This window comes from Tenrec ecaudatus, chromosome 3 (assembly GCF_050624435.1).
Source record: "Tenrec ecaudatus isolate mTenEca1 chromosome 3, mTenEca1.hap1, whole genome shotgun sequence".
Lineage (NCBI taxonomy): Eukaryota > Metazoa > Chordata > Mammalia > Afrosoricida > Tenrecidae > Tenrec > Tenrec ecaudatus.
This window is the reverse complement of record NC_134532.1, coordinates 123,743,848-123,757,827: the sequence shown is the minus strand read 5'-3', so window position 1 is coordinate 123,757,827 and position 13,980 is coordinate 123,743,848. Positions and strand designations below refer to the sequence as shown.

Genomic DNA, 13,980 nt, shown 5'->3' with positions numbered 1-13,980 from the left:
TAGTTTCTGGGTAGTGAAAAGGGTTAAGCACTTGACTACTAGCTGAAAGGTAGGCAGTTCAAATTTCAGAGGTGTCAAAAGGCAGGCTTGGTGATCTATTTCCTAGAAGTCATAGCATTCAGAACCCTGTGGACCAATGTTACTCTTTCACATGCAGCCACCCTGAGTATGGTTTCACTTAGTGGCAACTGAGAACAACTAAGGAGAGGATTGTGGCTATTGTCTTATTTAGAAGCACAATTGCTCTGTTATGTTAATGAGCCCATATCAGCAGTCCACTGAAAAACACCTTGATTTAGGTGATTTCGGTTACAAAAGAAGAGACTCAGCACAAGGTAGAAGAAGCTTCTACTGGGAAAGACAGATGCTGTATGAAGACAATGGAGATGGATGAATCTACAGGTCTAAGAATTCCAAGAATTTCCACCTACTAGAAGATGAAATACACAGGAAAGACCTCCCTTTGGAGCCACATATTAAATTTGGATTTCCAGCCTTCTGAACTCTGATAAAATAAATTTCTGTTCTTTAAAGCCAGTGCCTTGTGATGGTTTTGTTACGGCAGCACTAGGAAATTAGGACACCATTAATAAACAGTTTTCCTTGCCTGGCTAACAAATGAGCCACTCAGAAACTTAAATTGATTGTAGTTTCATTTGCATTTCTTATTTATGTGAAGAAATTCTCCTGTGGTGAAATACTTGGTTTTATATTTTCCATGTTCTCTTAATGAATTGCTTTCCTATCAACTGGGAAAGTGATAAGTTCTTAGTTTGGTAATACTGATATATGTTGTGGTTTTTAGTATAGCTAGAGTATAAGTGTGTACTATAATACAATGTTTTCCCCTCTGATTTTGTAACAAAATAATCCACAGGCCCATTGTGCCTTAAAATAAAAGTGTGCCATCTGAAGCTCTTGACACGATGGTTGTGCAATGGTAGTAATAGGAGAAATGCTGCAAAGTTGCCTTTGCTAGTACACATGGTTCGTCAAACACTGACCACTGTAGCTTGCAGCATATAAAGTAGAATGTAAAGCCGAGATAGTGACATACCCAGTCTCTCGCCCAACTACTCAAATCTACCCTGTAACAGGAAAGCCACCATGGACAAAATGAACAGGAATGAAATCTAGCTGTGTTCCAAACTAAAAAACCAAACTCATGCCATTGAGTTGATTCCAACTCATAGCAACACTAAAGGACAGTCTAGATCTGCCTCTTCGGGTTTCTAAGGCTGTAAATCTTTACAAGAGCAGCAAATGTGATTTTTCTCCTATGGAACAGCTTGTGGCTTTGAACTGCTGACCTTGTGGTTAGCAGTCCAAAGCATAACCCACTAAGCTGCCAGGCTTCCTTGACTATAGTCTGGCTCCATGGCTGTGTTCCAGTAAAACTTTATTTATGGACATTCAAATTTGAGTCTCAGGAAATTTGTATTATAAAATGCATTCTCTTTTTTTGGTGAATTTTCTCACAGATATGAAAGCCATTCATGACTACAAGCCAGGCTTTTATTTTTTTTTAATAATTTTATTGGGGGGTCGTACAACTCGTATCACAGTCCATACATTGATTGAGTCAGGCATGTTTGTACATGTGCTATCTTCATTATTTTCTGGACATTTACTTTTTATTGAGCCCTTGGTATCAGCTCATTTTTTCTACCTCCCTCTCCCCACCCTCATAACCCCCTGATAGATTGTACATTGTTGTTATTTTCATCTCTCACACTGACTGCTGTCTCCCTTCCCCCATTTTTCTGTAGTTCTTCCCCCTGTAGAGGGGTGTATGCTTATGTGTTGATCATTGTGATCAGTTCCCCCTTTCTCCCTTCCTCTCCCTCTCTTCTTCCTACCCTTCTAGTATCACTGTTCCCACTCCTGTTCCTGGTTTCTGTGTGTCATGAGCTCCCATCTCTTATCTATACCTGTGCACATGTTTCGGTCTAGTCTGAACTAAGAAGCAGCACTGGGGTCCTGGTAGTGGGGGGTTGAGGAAGCCTCAAGGAACCAAAGGAATATTGTGTATTTCATCGATGCTTTACTGCACCCTGGTGACTCATCCCTTCCCTGTGACCCCTCTGTGGGGAGATTGCTCCACTGTCCACAGATAGGCTTTGGATCTCTGCTCCTGTCCCCCTTGTTCTCAACAATATGTTTTTTTGTTTGTTATGTGTCTGCTGATGCCTATTACCCGGTCCCTCATGATCGCACTGGCAGTGTGCTTCTTCCATGTGGATTTGTTGCTTCACTACTGAATGGAAGCTTGTGCAACCTCAATCCTTTAAGACCCCAGATGCTATATCTTTTAATAGCCGGGCACCATCCTCCTTCTTCACCACATTTGCTTATGGACCCGTTTTCTCTTCAGTGATTGTCTCAGACTGCTAATTGGTTAAAACAAAGTGTTCTTGTATTGAGGGAGGGTATGAGCAGAGGCCCGGAGTCCATCCCCTACCTCAGTGTATTGCCGTATAAACATATTGGGCCAATACCTTTATTTTTATGGATTTACATATGTACACTGCTATGCTTATACCTATATCCATTGCTTTGCTTCCTTGGTCCTCCCTTTGTTTCCTTTTACCTTCCTGCCCCACTGTCACTTTCCCCTTTTTTCCGTTTCTTGGTAACTCCTTTTAGCTAGCTTGCTGTTGCTCCAACACCCTCGCCCCCTCGGATGCCTATCTCGTTATTGACTCCAACACCCCAGTTGTTCCCCTGTTCATGGCACAGCCTACTCACTGTCCCCAACTCCCAGGTCTCCCCAGGACTGTTGGTCCTGCTGCTCTCTCCTTAGGCATGCCTCCTGTGCTTATCCTACTTATATAGGTAGGTACACCAACTATGACATACAGGCTTTTATTTTAAGATACAGTAAGTAGTAGTTTTCAACTCCTGCATTGGAGTATTGCTGTACTACTTCACTTTTCCCCAAGATTCGTTCACCTAATACAATCTCTCTGAAAGAATGATAGCACCATCCATTAAATATTGAGTCATTCTCAAGTGGGATATACTGAAGATAAAGCACCTGTGTATATCAAAAGAATTCACCATTCACCAAGAGAGTAATAAGAGAGCCCATGGACTGGGAAAACATCTTTAGTAATGACACATCAGACAAAGACCTTATTATTAAAATCTGCAGTACTCTGCTAGCTTACAAAGAGTAAAAAACTAATTGCCCACTGAGGAGGTGGGCAAAGGACCTGAACAGAAGTTTGTTTCACAAGGGCAGAAATCCGAATGGCCAATAAACATATGAGAAAATGTTCCCGATCATTAGCCGTAAGAGAAATGCAACTTAAAACAACTATGTGATACCATCTAACACCCTCAAAGATACCCTAATTCAAAAAATCAGAAAGCAACAAGTGTTGGAGGGGCTGTGGTGAGATAGGAACTTTCATCCACTGCTGGTGGACCTGTAGGTATGTACAGCCACTATGGAAATCAATTTGGCGATTTCTAAAAACAGATGGAAATTGAGCTACCATACAACCCAGCAATCCCCCTACTGGGCATATACTCAGAAAGGCAAGAAACAAACCATGGCCAGACGTCTGTGCTCAATTGTTCATCGTGGCACAGTTCACAATTGCAAGGAGTTGGAAACAACCCAAATTTTCATCAACAGATGAATGGATTAAAAGACTGGTACATACATACAGTGGAGTATGACACATCCGTAAAAGGCAGTGATGAATGCATAAAGCACATTGTCACATGGGAAGAATTGGAGGAAATTATGCTAAGTGAAGCCAAGTACAACATGAGTCCATTGAGGTAAGCTTACAAGGATCTACATGTGACCTCCCTCCCTGAGGGACGGACAACAGAAAAGGGGGTGAAGGAAGACCCCGGACAGGGCAAGATATGACAAAATAATAATTTATAAATTATCAAGGGCTCATGAGGGAGGGGAAAAAGAGGACTTGATGCAAAGGGCTTAAGTGGAGAGCAAATGCTTTGAAAATGATTACATCAAAGAATGTACAGATGTTCTTTATACAATTGATGTATGGATTGTGATAAGAGTTGTATGAGTCCCTAATAAAATGTTTTAAAAAATGACAACAAATGTGCTTAATACAACAGATGTGTGTATGGATTGTGATGAGCCACCAATAAAATTATTTTTTTTAAATGCTAAAGGGACATGGGGGGAAAAACTGTATACATCCATTCCTGGGGTGAGATCCAGGTACTATGGCAGGGCCAGACTGAATCCAGGGATACATATGTCAGCCAACTAAAAAGGAGGGGGAAAACAAGAAAGAAAAAAGACATGGGTAGCAGGGGAACAGGACTCTAAACTACCCAATGGGAGAGTGTTGTTTACATCTCCATAGGAGAGGGAAAGAGGGACCAGACTTCAACGTGGTGCGCCAAGGTGTGAATGCAACATACCGGCATGAAGCAGGGAACCAATAGAGAGGTCTAAGGGGCTGGTCCCAATTCCAGCTATGTGGACACTCCCCTTCCCTCCCAGAAGAATTCACTTCAGAGGACAGCACTGAAGCTACAGCTCAGGGAGAGGAACATGTCTGATCAGAGCACATAGGAACAAATGAAGAGGTCAGAAGAATGGAACACATCCTGGTCCACCAAGCCCCAAGGATGATATTCCTGCTCAGAGCAGCCAATTCACAGAGGACCATAGGGCCGGGCCCCACCACGAGACATGACGTCCCATCCCTCACTGACGCATAGCACTACGAGGGACTACACTGGAGGCACAGTGCAGAAATTGTGCCTGATCTGACCTACCCACACCAGGGTGAAATGCTAAGGGCGTGCAATAAAACAGCAAGGGAAGCAAAACAATGAAGTCCCCAGGGAATGCCAAAAATAGACTTTGGGGGTAGGGCATGGCTTCCCATCAGACTCGACTGGAAAACACTCCTAAAGATCAACAAACAGACCTGTAACTATTTATAGACCATTTTTTGTCATTGGTTTTGTTGTTGTTGTTTTGTTTTGCTCTGTCTTGTTTTTGTGCTTATTATTGTTTCTGCATGTCTATCTAGATAAGATAGGTAGTATAAACAATCCGGAGGATAAAAACAACAGTATCGATGGTTCGGTGGGGGGGGGGGGGAACTCATGAGAGGGGGAGGTGGGGCAAAGGAAGTGGGTGTTAACAAACTCAGGGACAAGGGAACAAGTGATCTAAAATTGATGGGGAAGAGGATATAGGAGGACTGGTAGGGCTTGATCAAAGGCAATTTAACCTAGAGGAATTACTCAAACTGAAATGAAGGCTGAGCATGATAGTGGGACAAGAGGAAAGTAAAAGAAAATCGGGGAAAGAACTAGGAAGCAAATGGACAGCTATAGAGGTCTCAATACAGTCATGTACATATATAAATATATATAACAATAGGGAAATATATGTACATATATTTATATGTTAAGTATTAAGGTAACAGTTATTGGACCTCTACTCAAGTACTCCCTCAACACAAGTACACTTTGTTCTAATAATGTGTTATTTCATGATGCTCAGTTTCTCGACAAGACCTCTGAAGACAGAATGGGTGCATAGCATGTGGTGAAGAAAGCTAAAAGCTAATGGTGCGTGGCTATCAAAAGATATAGCATCTGGGGTCTTAAAGGCTTGAAGGTAAACAAGTGGCCATCTAGCTCAGAAGCAAAAAAATCCACATGGAAGAAGCACACCAGCCTGTGTGGTCATGAGGTGTTGATGGGATCAGGTATCAAGCATCAAAGATGCAGAACAAAAAATCATCAGTAAGAATAAGAGGGAGTACAGAGTGGAGACCCAAAGCCTATCTGTAGACATTGGACAACCCCTTATAGAAGGGTCACAAGGAAGAGGAGCTAGTCAGGGCGCAGCATATTACCAATAAAACATACAGTTTTCCTCTAGTTCTTCAATACTTCTCTCCTCCCCCCCCCCACCCACTATCATCCCAATTCTACCTTACAAACCCGGCTAGACTAGAGCATGTATTCAGGTACAGATAAGAGCTGGAAACACGGGAATCCAGGACAGATAAACCGCTCAGGACCATTAATGAGCGTAGCAATACCAGGAGGGGAAGGGGAAGGTGGGGTAGAAAGGGGGAACCAGTTACAGGGATCTACATATAACCCCCTCCCAGGGAGATGGACAACAGAAAAGTGGATGAAGGGAGACATTGGTCAGTGTAAGACATGAAAAAAACTTATAAATTATCAAGGGTTCATGAGTAAGGGAGGGTTGGGGAGGGAGGGAGGGGAATAAATGAGTTGATACCAAGGCTCAAGTAGGGAAAAATGCTTTGAAAATGATGATGGCAACAAATGTAAAAATGTGCTTGACACAATGTTTGTATGGATTGTGATCAGAGCTGTACGAGCCCCCAATAAAACAATTTTTTAAATAAAGCAAAAAGTGTATATATTGAGTCATTCCACTTCAACATACACTAAGTTCTCCAAGTTATAACATTTCAATCTACTGAGTCAAACCTCTCTTATCTCTACAGAAAATATGTTAACACAGGCCTTTTATCGCTCTATTTTCTTGAGACCATTTCAGTATTTTCTGACAGATCTTTTCCCTATTGGTTCTGTTACTCAATTTTCATATTCTGCTCTAGTACTCTTTCTAAAGTAAGACTCTGACTCATTTTTTTTCAAGAGCTTTCCAATACCCATAGAATGGTTTCCCTTTCAAATGTAAAAGCTATACTGAAAGCTCTTTGATTAAATAGGGTGTAATGGTTAGATTTTATGCTTACTTGATGGTACTTTTATGGAGATATGGGTGGATTCCAATTTCTCAATCAAATCACAGCCTGATAATGCCTCCTTGGGGGTATGGCCTTTTTATAAGAGAGAGACTGGGAACTTCTCTCTCTCTTGCTCTTCGCCTTCCTGCTTGACTGGATCCTGTGTCTGACATTGGGGGCTGGTAGTCCATGCAGCCTGCCAAATGTGGGAGCTGTCAGAGCCCTCCCATGTATCTGTAGACCTTGGATCCGTGGCACTGTACTCACTGGCCTTTGATCTTCCAGCTGCCCACTTCTCCTTCTAGCTTCATCCGCCAGCTGCTCGGTGAGCTTGATCAAGGCTCTGGCTAGCTTTTGATCCTTGGATTTGAGCCGTCTAGGCTGGGACACTTTCCTAATGGAAAACTTTTGGTATAAAGTTCTTATATGCATGTCACTGGTTTTATTTCTCTAGAAAACTCACAAGGGGTAAAATGGTGGTCTTTTAACAGGTGCATTTGTTAATTTTAGGAAAATAGTTGTATTTCTATAGATATGTTTTCTCTTATTAATCTTAAGTATGTCTCCTTTATGATTTTTCCACTTTTATACAAGAGTTAAGGAAACCATTTCTGTATTATAATAGAAACATCAGTGAAAGCATAATGGTGAGTGATAATTGGCACTGTAAGTGAACAAAAGGCAATGGAGGGTACTGAAGCAGTAAAGAATCTATGTGTCCCTCATTGGACAGGTCCTTTACTCAACTCCACCCAGCACTTGCCATGTAAGAATGTAGACCTGAAGAAGCCATGTTTCTTAACTTTTCAAGATGCCAGAGATCTGGATTTTTATCCAAAACCTTTATGTTACTGGTTTTGCCATTGAAAGGTACAGTCACCAATATTGTTCCTGTGTAATACTTGAATTTCTTTAAAATTCGTTGGCAGATGACCTGAAGTTCTGTTGATTTATCTCCAGTGATTTTTCTAAGTTAGTATATAACAGCTTGAGTGGGTGTTGGACACTGTTTCATATGATTATATCTTAAACTTTTCCATTTTAGAAAATTATTTAGGGGGCGAACTCACTGTCATGCTTTTAGTGAGCTTTGAGAAAAAGAATTGATTAGGCTGGATCTCATTATGAACCAGTATCTAATAAAAAGACAGTGCACAGATTAGTAACAATTTGTGTCATGTCCTATACTAAAACTATATTTGAAAGTCATAAAGCAGGAAGGTTATTCCTGAATTCTAAGTGGAAAGATCCTTTGGCATTTTGTGAAATGAAATTTTACAAACCACGTGTAAGCCATACAGTTTAACATTCTGATTTGGAGGACTACCATGCTTTTGACCCTTTAATCAAACATGACTATTAAGACTACAGTATCTCTGGGTCAGACTGAAATGGTCTGGATTCATTTTTGAAGGATTAATAAAAATTGTATTTTTCCCAATAATTGAAATAACTAGATTAAAATATTGACAGTAAGATATAATTATTGTTAAAGCCCACATTAATAAAATAAATCTATGTCTTAATCATGGCAACTTAAATAGTTTTTAACAAAAGCTCTGTTACCTCAAAAGTAATGTACTACCCTGTTTCCCCGAAAATAAGACAGTGTCTTATATTAATTTTTGCTCCCGAAGATAGCTAGGTCTTATTTTCAGGGTATATCTTATTTTTCCATGAAGAAGAATACAAAAAAAGGAAATTTATTACCTTTATATGGTACTGTAGTAGTTGTCATCACAGACCAGCATAACCAAACTGTGAATCCTATCGTATCAATAATTTCTTGTTATTACCGTTATTTCCATGTACAACAATCTATGGTACATTTACTCATAATCTATGGTGCATTTACTCGTACTTCCTGTCTGCTCCGTCTGCACTCTGCCAACAGTGAGCTGCATGGCGGTGCCGCTGATGTCCAGAGTTATGGTAGCTTCAGGGGGCCTTATTATCGGGAAGGTCTTATTTTCAGGGGATGCCTTATATTTCAGCGAGAGGCAAAACTGTAAGGCCTTATTTTGGGGGGATCCCTTACTTTTGGGGAGACACGGTAGTTACGATTTAATAAGTGGCTGTTGTCAAGAGTAGGATGTGTGCTCTAGAATAATTCCCCACCCTAAAGGAAACCCCTCTCTAATATTGGGAATAAAATGAGTTTTATATATGCAGGACTATATAATTGGTAGCAATGAAAAACAGAAATTAGAGCTTTATTAAATTCTGTTAAAAATAGTTTCTTAACTAAAATAGTAAATTGTTTATGAAATTGAATCTTTGAATTTAATGGCTTGACTTATAGCTCAAGGAGCATTTATTAACCTAATTTTTTTTTTGCGTTCGCCCGGCCCCCCCTCAAATTAACCTAATTTTTATATGTTATATGAAATCTTAATTATTTGTCTTAAGTGAGATTAGTAAATGACATGTATGTATAATTATAATTAACCTGTAGAACAGGGATGGGAACTTTTTTCTGTCACAGGCCATTGGGTATTTGTAAAATCATTTGTGGGCCATGCTGATCAAACATTTAATTAACTCAGCCTAATATGATGCCTGAAACTACTTCTCTTTGATGAGCTGCGTGATGTTAGCTAGTATCGATTATTTGTCGGCCTAATGCAGTTTGTAGGCCAGGCATGCCCCACTCCTGCTGTAGAGTGAAGAGAGATTTCCAGTGTGTGGGTATATGGATGACGGGTGAATGGGCACAGTTATGAGACTGCAATCTGTAAAACTAGATAAAGTTCATAGGTGTGATTAGGTATGACTATATGATGGAGTAATCCATTAATGAAGATGGAAGCTTTGCTGTTACTTGCTGTTGAGCCAACTCCAGCCCATGGTAACCCCATATGAAACTGCGGTGACATGAAGGTATGTAGTATGGCTCTTCTATCCATAGTCTTTATAACTCTCATGGAATGTCTAGGTGGAACCGTGCAAATAAGATGTAGAGGACTAATTCAGGGATCGGCTAGTTTTGCCGTTCCACTGGGTGTAAAATATACTGTCTCAGAAGCAAATGCAGAGACTCCTACAACTACAAAGCACTTTGCAGTCCCTGCATGGAGAGGAAGCAGAGAAGTAGCACCGAGACCTTGAGCTGGAGCAGAAGAGCTGAGGTGGACCATGAGAGCAGTGTGCTTCCCAGCCTGAGGAAGAAGCAAAGTCTTCCTCATGCTGAAGGCAATTTTGGAGAGTAGGGTGCCCTTTGGGCATTTATCGGGAGTTTTTAAAAAGGAGTCTTGACTGAGAAGGGCAGAGGCCAAGAGTTTGTTTGACTAAGAGGACAAGGACCAGAAGGAGAATTACCTTCCAGTGTGGCTGAGAAGAGGTGCTGTATGTAAAAGAACAGCATTCTTAAATATTTTGGAAATGATGATGGCAACAGATGTACAAATATGCTTGATTCAATTGATGTATGGATTGTTATAAGAACTGTAAGAGCCCCAATAAAATGATTATTACAATTAATTTTAAAAATAAATAAATAACAGCATTCTTAATGTTTTCTCATACTGACTTGATCTAACCCAGTGGTTCTCAACCTGTGGGTCGCGACCCCTGGGGGGGGGGTTGAACGACCCTTTCCCAGGTGTCACCAGATTCATCACAGTAGCAAAATTACAGTTATGAAGTAGCAACAAAAATAGTTTTTTGGTTGGGGGGTCACCACAATATGAGGTATTAAAGGGTCGCGGCATCAGGAAGGTTGAGAAACCACTGTTCTGACTTGTAAATTTCTCTTGTAAACCCCATTGTTGTATTGTCTGTGAGTTCTTTTGTTTAATCATTTTATTGGAGGCTCCTTACAACCCTTATCACAATCCAGAGTTCTATGTAGCCATCGCATTGGATTATCGAATGCCGCAGAGAAGTAGAGTGCCATAGAGTGATGGTTGGTGTCAGCTGGGGTAGAGAAAGTTGGTGGTATGTATGGATAGTAGGAATTAGCCTCTTGCTAAGATGGATTTAAAGTCTCCTCCTCTCTGTCACCAGGGAATGACAGCAGTTCCTTTGAAAGGAAACAAACCATATCTGGTTCTTCTAGCTCAGTGTTAGTTGATATGTGTGAGTCCATTGTTGCAACCATTGTCAGTCCTTCCTTTGGATGTTTCCCTCCCTCTTGATGGCCTTTCACTTAGCCAGAAAGGATGCCTTTGTCCAGCAAGTCTGTCTTGATGTATGTCCAAAATCGGTAAGTCGAAGCCTCAAGCAATATTCCGTGTTCAATAGGGTTTACTTTGACGAACTTTCAGAAGTAGATCACCTGGCCTATTTTCCTAAGCTATTTTACACTTTAACAGATAGAAACGGTGGTGTCAGTTTCCACTGAGTTGATTCTGACTGACAACAACTCCATGTGAGCAAAGTCAGACTGCTCCTTTGTATTTTCAAGACTGACATTTCAGCAGCAGATTGCCAGACCTGTCTTCCGACGCACCTCTGTGTGGGCTTAAACAGCCATCTTTTGACTTACTAGAACTCCAGATAGAAGCTAAAAACCCAAACCAAACTGTTGCCAATGAGTTGTTTGTGACTAACAGCAACCTTGGAGAACAGAGCAGAGCTGCCCATAAGGTGCCCAAGGTTGTAAATCTTTATGGGAAATGACGGCCACAGTTTTCTCTTGGAGAGAAACTGGCGAGTTCAAACTGCCAATCTTGCCACCTTTGGGTTAACAGGTGAGCACCGATCGACTGTGTTAGCAGGACTCCCAAGATACAAGCTGCTGGTTGTTAGATGTGCCAGTAGACTTGCCACAAAAATTGTAAAACACCAACCAAACAAACCACTGTTCATGAAACACAATAAAGGGAATTACAATAAAATGACATGCGTGTAATCTAAAATTTGCAGATTTCAGGTTAAAGTACTATTTTGGATTATTTCTTAAACCACAGTGGTAGGTTTTGTAGTCACCACATAGTTTATATTACTTGATGCCATTTGATTTTGAAAAATTTATAAGCCTTTATTTTCATTTTATATCTTTTGAAATATATCAGAAGAAGCCAAACACTAAACAAAATACTCTTTCAAAGGCAATGTAAGTTTTAAGGGATGTTTAGTTTTTCGTGATTAACTATGGCTGGGTTTTGTAATAAACTTGGTAAAGTGTTGTTGTTGTTAGGTGCTATCCAGTTGGTTCTGACTCGTGACCTTACGCACATCAGTGTGAAGCACTGACTGGTCCTGCACCGTCCTCACAATTGCTACCATGTTGAAGCCCACTGTTGCAGGTGTGGTGTCCATCCATCTCCTTGTGCTGCCCTCTACTTCACCAAGCCTAATGTCCTGCCCCAGGGATTGGTCTTTCTAGACAATACATCCAAAGTATGTAAGACAAAGTGATAAAGATAGGAGGCCTGGCAAAGATGTTCTGTGTCTATGAAATATCACTGGTGTATTACATGTCGAGAATGAATACCTCATATTTCAATTTAATAGAAAATTTTATTTTAACAAAGACAGTCCATTTTCATTATTGTGCCATGCAGTGCGTCAGTTTAATTGGAGTTGTACATAGCAGTGGTAACGTTATCCTTTTATCAAGTTAGATATGATGATTATAAAGTAATAGATAAGTTCCCTGATTTTTCTTCTTTCTATGAACAGATAATCTCAGTGACACCTTGAAGAAGCTGAAGATAACAGCGGTAGACAGGACTGAGGATAGTTTAGAAGGATGCTTGGATTGTCTGCTTCAAGCCCTGGCTCAAAATAGTAAGTTCTATTATGTTTTATTCAAATGTCAAAGAAAAAGAAATCCAAACAGCAGTCATTCAGAAATTGGTAGTTTAGCACATAACTTGAATTCCTTTTATTTCTCTCTCAATGCGGTGGTTGTTTGTATGCCTCACCCCCGACCCCTGGCACCCAGTTCCTCCTCCCTGCATGTTCCTTCATTCCCCCATCCTTACCCAAGGGACAGAAAGCCAGTGATAGACCGAAGAAGGAAGGAATTGATGGTAGTGATGACACGAATACTGATCCCAGAGGGAGGTTCTGATTCCATTTCAAATAGACAAGCACCGTGCTTGTTTTTCTCTTACCACTTACATTTGTGCTGTTTAAGATAAGACAGGTGCTTATGTGTGGTGATGGGAGAGGAGAGGAGAGACAAAAGGAACGTTGAAAACATTCGTTTTCCTCTGAGATCTTATGGCCATTTTGCTCTAATTTTAATTTAGCGTGTATGTATAGATTCAGTTGAAAAGAACCTTCAAGTAGTCTGTTAAAAAAATCCACTAAAATTCATGTAAGGCTTAATCTTTGGTGTTCTGTTCTGGATAACTTTAGAGATGAATTGTATGCACATCTTCTTGCATTTGCACTGCCTTCTGTTTATTCACCAATCTCCATATTATCACAGTGATTAGACAGGTACAAATGATCTTCATTTATTTCCGTAAATTTTGTTGTTGTTGTTCATGTTGTGGTTTGTCCTGTACTTTCAGTTAATAATACCATTGTCTTTTCTGGGACTAACTGTCACTGACAAAGAATTACAGAGGAAAATATAGATTGTTAAAATTTCAGTTTCAAGCATTCAGGCATCTTCTTTCTCCTTAGGTAAAAGATTAGACTATACAAAATATTTTATTACTGTATTTAAACGCTAGCTTATAAAATTCTTTTATATGATGCTCCTTGATTTGGGGGTCATAACTGTCAAGCTATTTGAGTTCAGCAGAATCAGAGGTTTTCAACCAGTAGCTCGGTGAGATCATCTGGGGAAGGCTCAGGTGGTAAAGAACCAGGAGATCGGGAAAGAAGAATGCCTACGGCTGTGCTGTCGGTTAATGTAGACACTGGGCATGTGTGGCTACTTAAATTTAATAAAATCACCTTCCATAATTTTACTTCTTCTTAGTTAACTTGTATTTGTTTTGCCAACAGCCTTCTTGGGGTCACCATTGACAAAGAATAGTCCCATGATCACAGAACGCCCTTGTGGTTCACATTGGTGTAGAGGACTAGAAAGGACATCATAACTTGACTTTGAGAGTAACTTTATGAGTAGCTTTACATAAAAATGCAATTTTTCTAAGCATATTGAGTACCTCAAATTAATTTTTTAGCAGTTGTCTCTAATTTATTTTTTTAGAACATAGTTTAATTGGCATATGTCACATATACAATTTAATCATTCAGTCATATTAAGATTTGTACCATCACCACAATCTATTTCAGAACATTTTTTTTCTTGGACACATTGTTGTTA

The 13,980-nt window shown here is 40.1% G+C and overlaps 1 protein-coding gene across 3 annotated transcripts in view; it reads left to right on the top strand.

Moving 5' to 3' along the window:
* Positions 1-13,980, top strand: part of RAP1GDS1 (Rap1 GTPase-GDP dissociation stimulator 1) — a 159,470-nt gene that overhangs the window by 13,707 nt on the left and 131,783 nt on the right. For all 3 annotated transcript variants that reach the window (XM_075544003.1, XM_075544002.1, XM_075544004.1), the window contains exon 2: positions 12,372-12,479. In XM_075544003.1, coding sequence (XP_075400118.1) covers positions 12,372-12,479 — 108 coding nt within the window. The remainder of the gene's footprint in view (positions 1-12,371; positions 12,480-13,980) is intronic.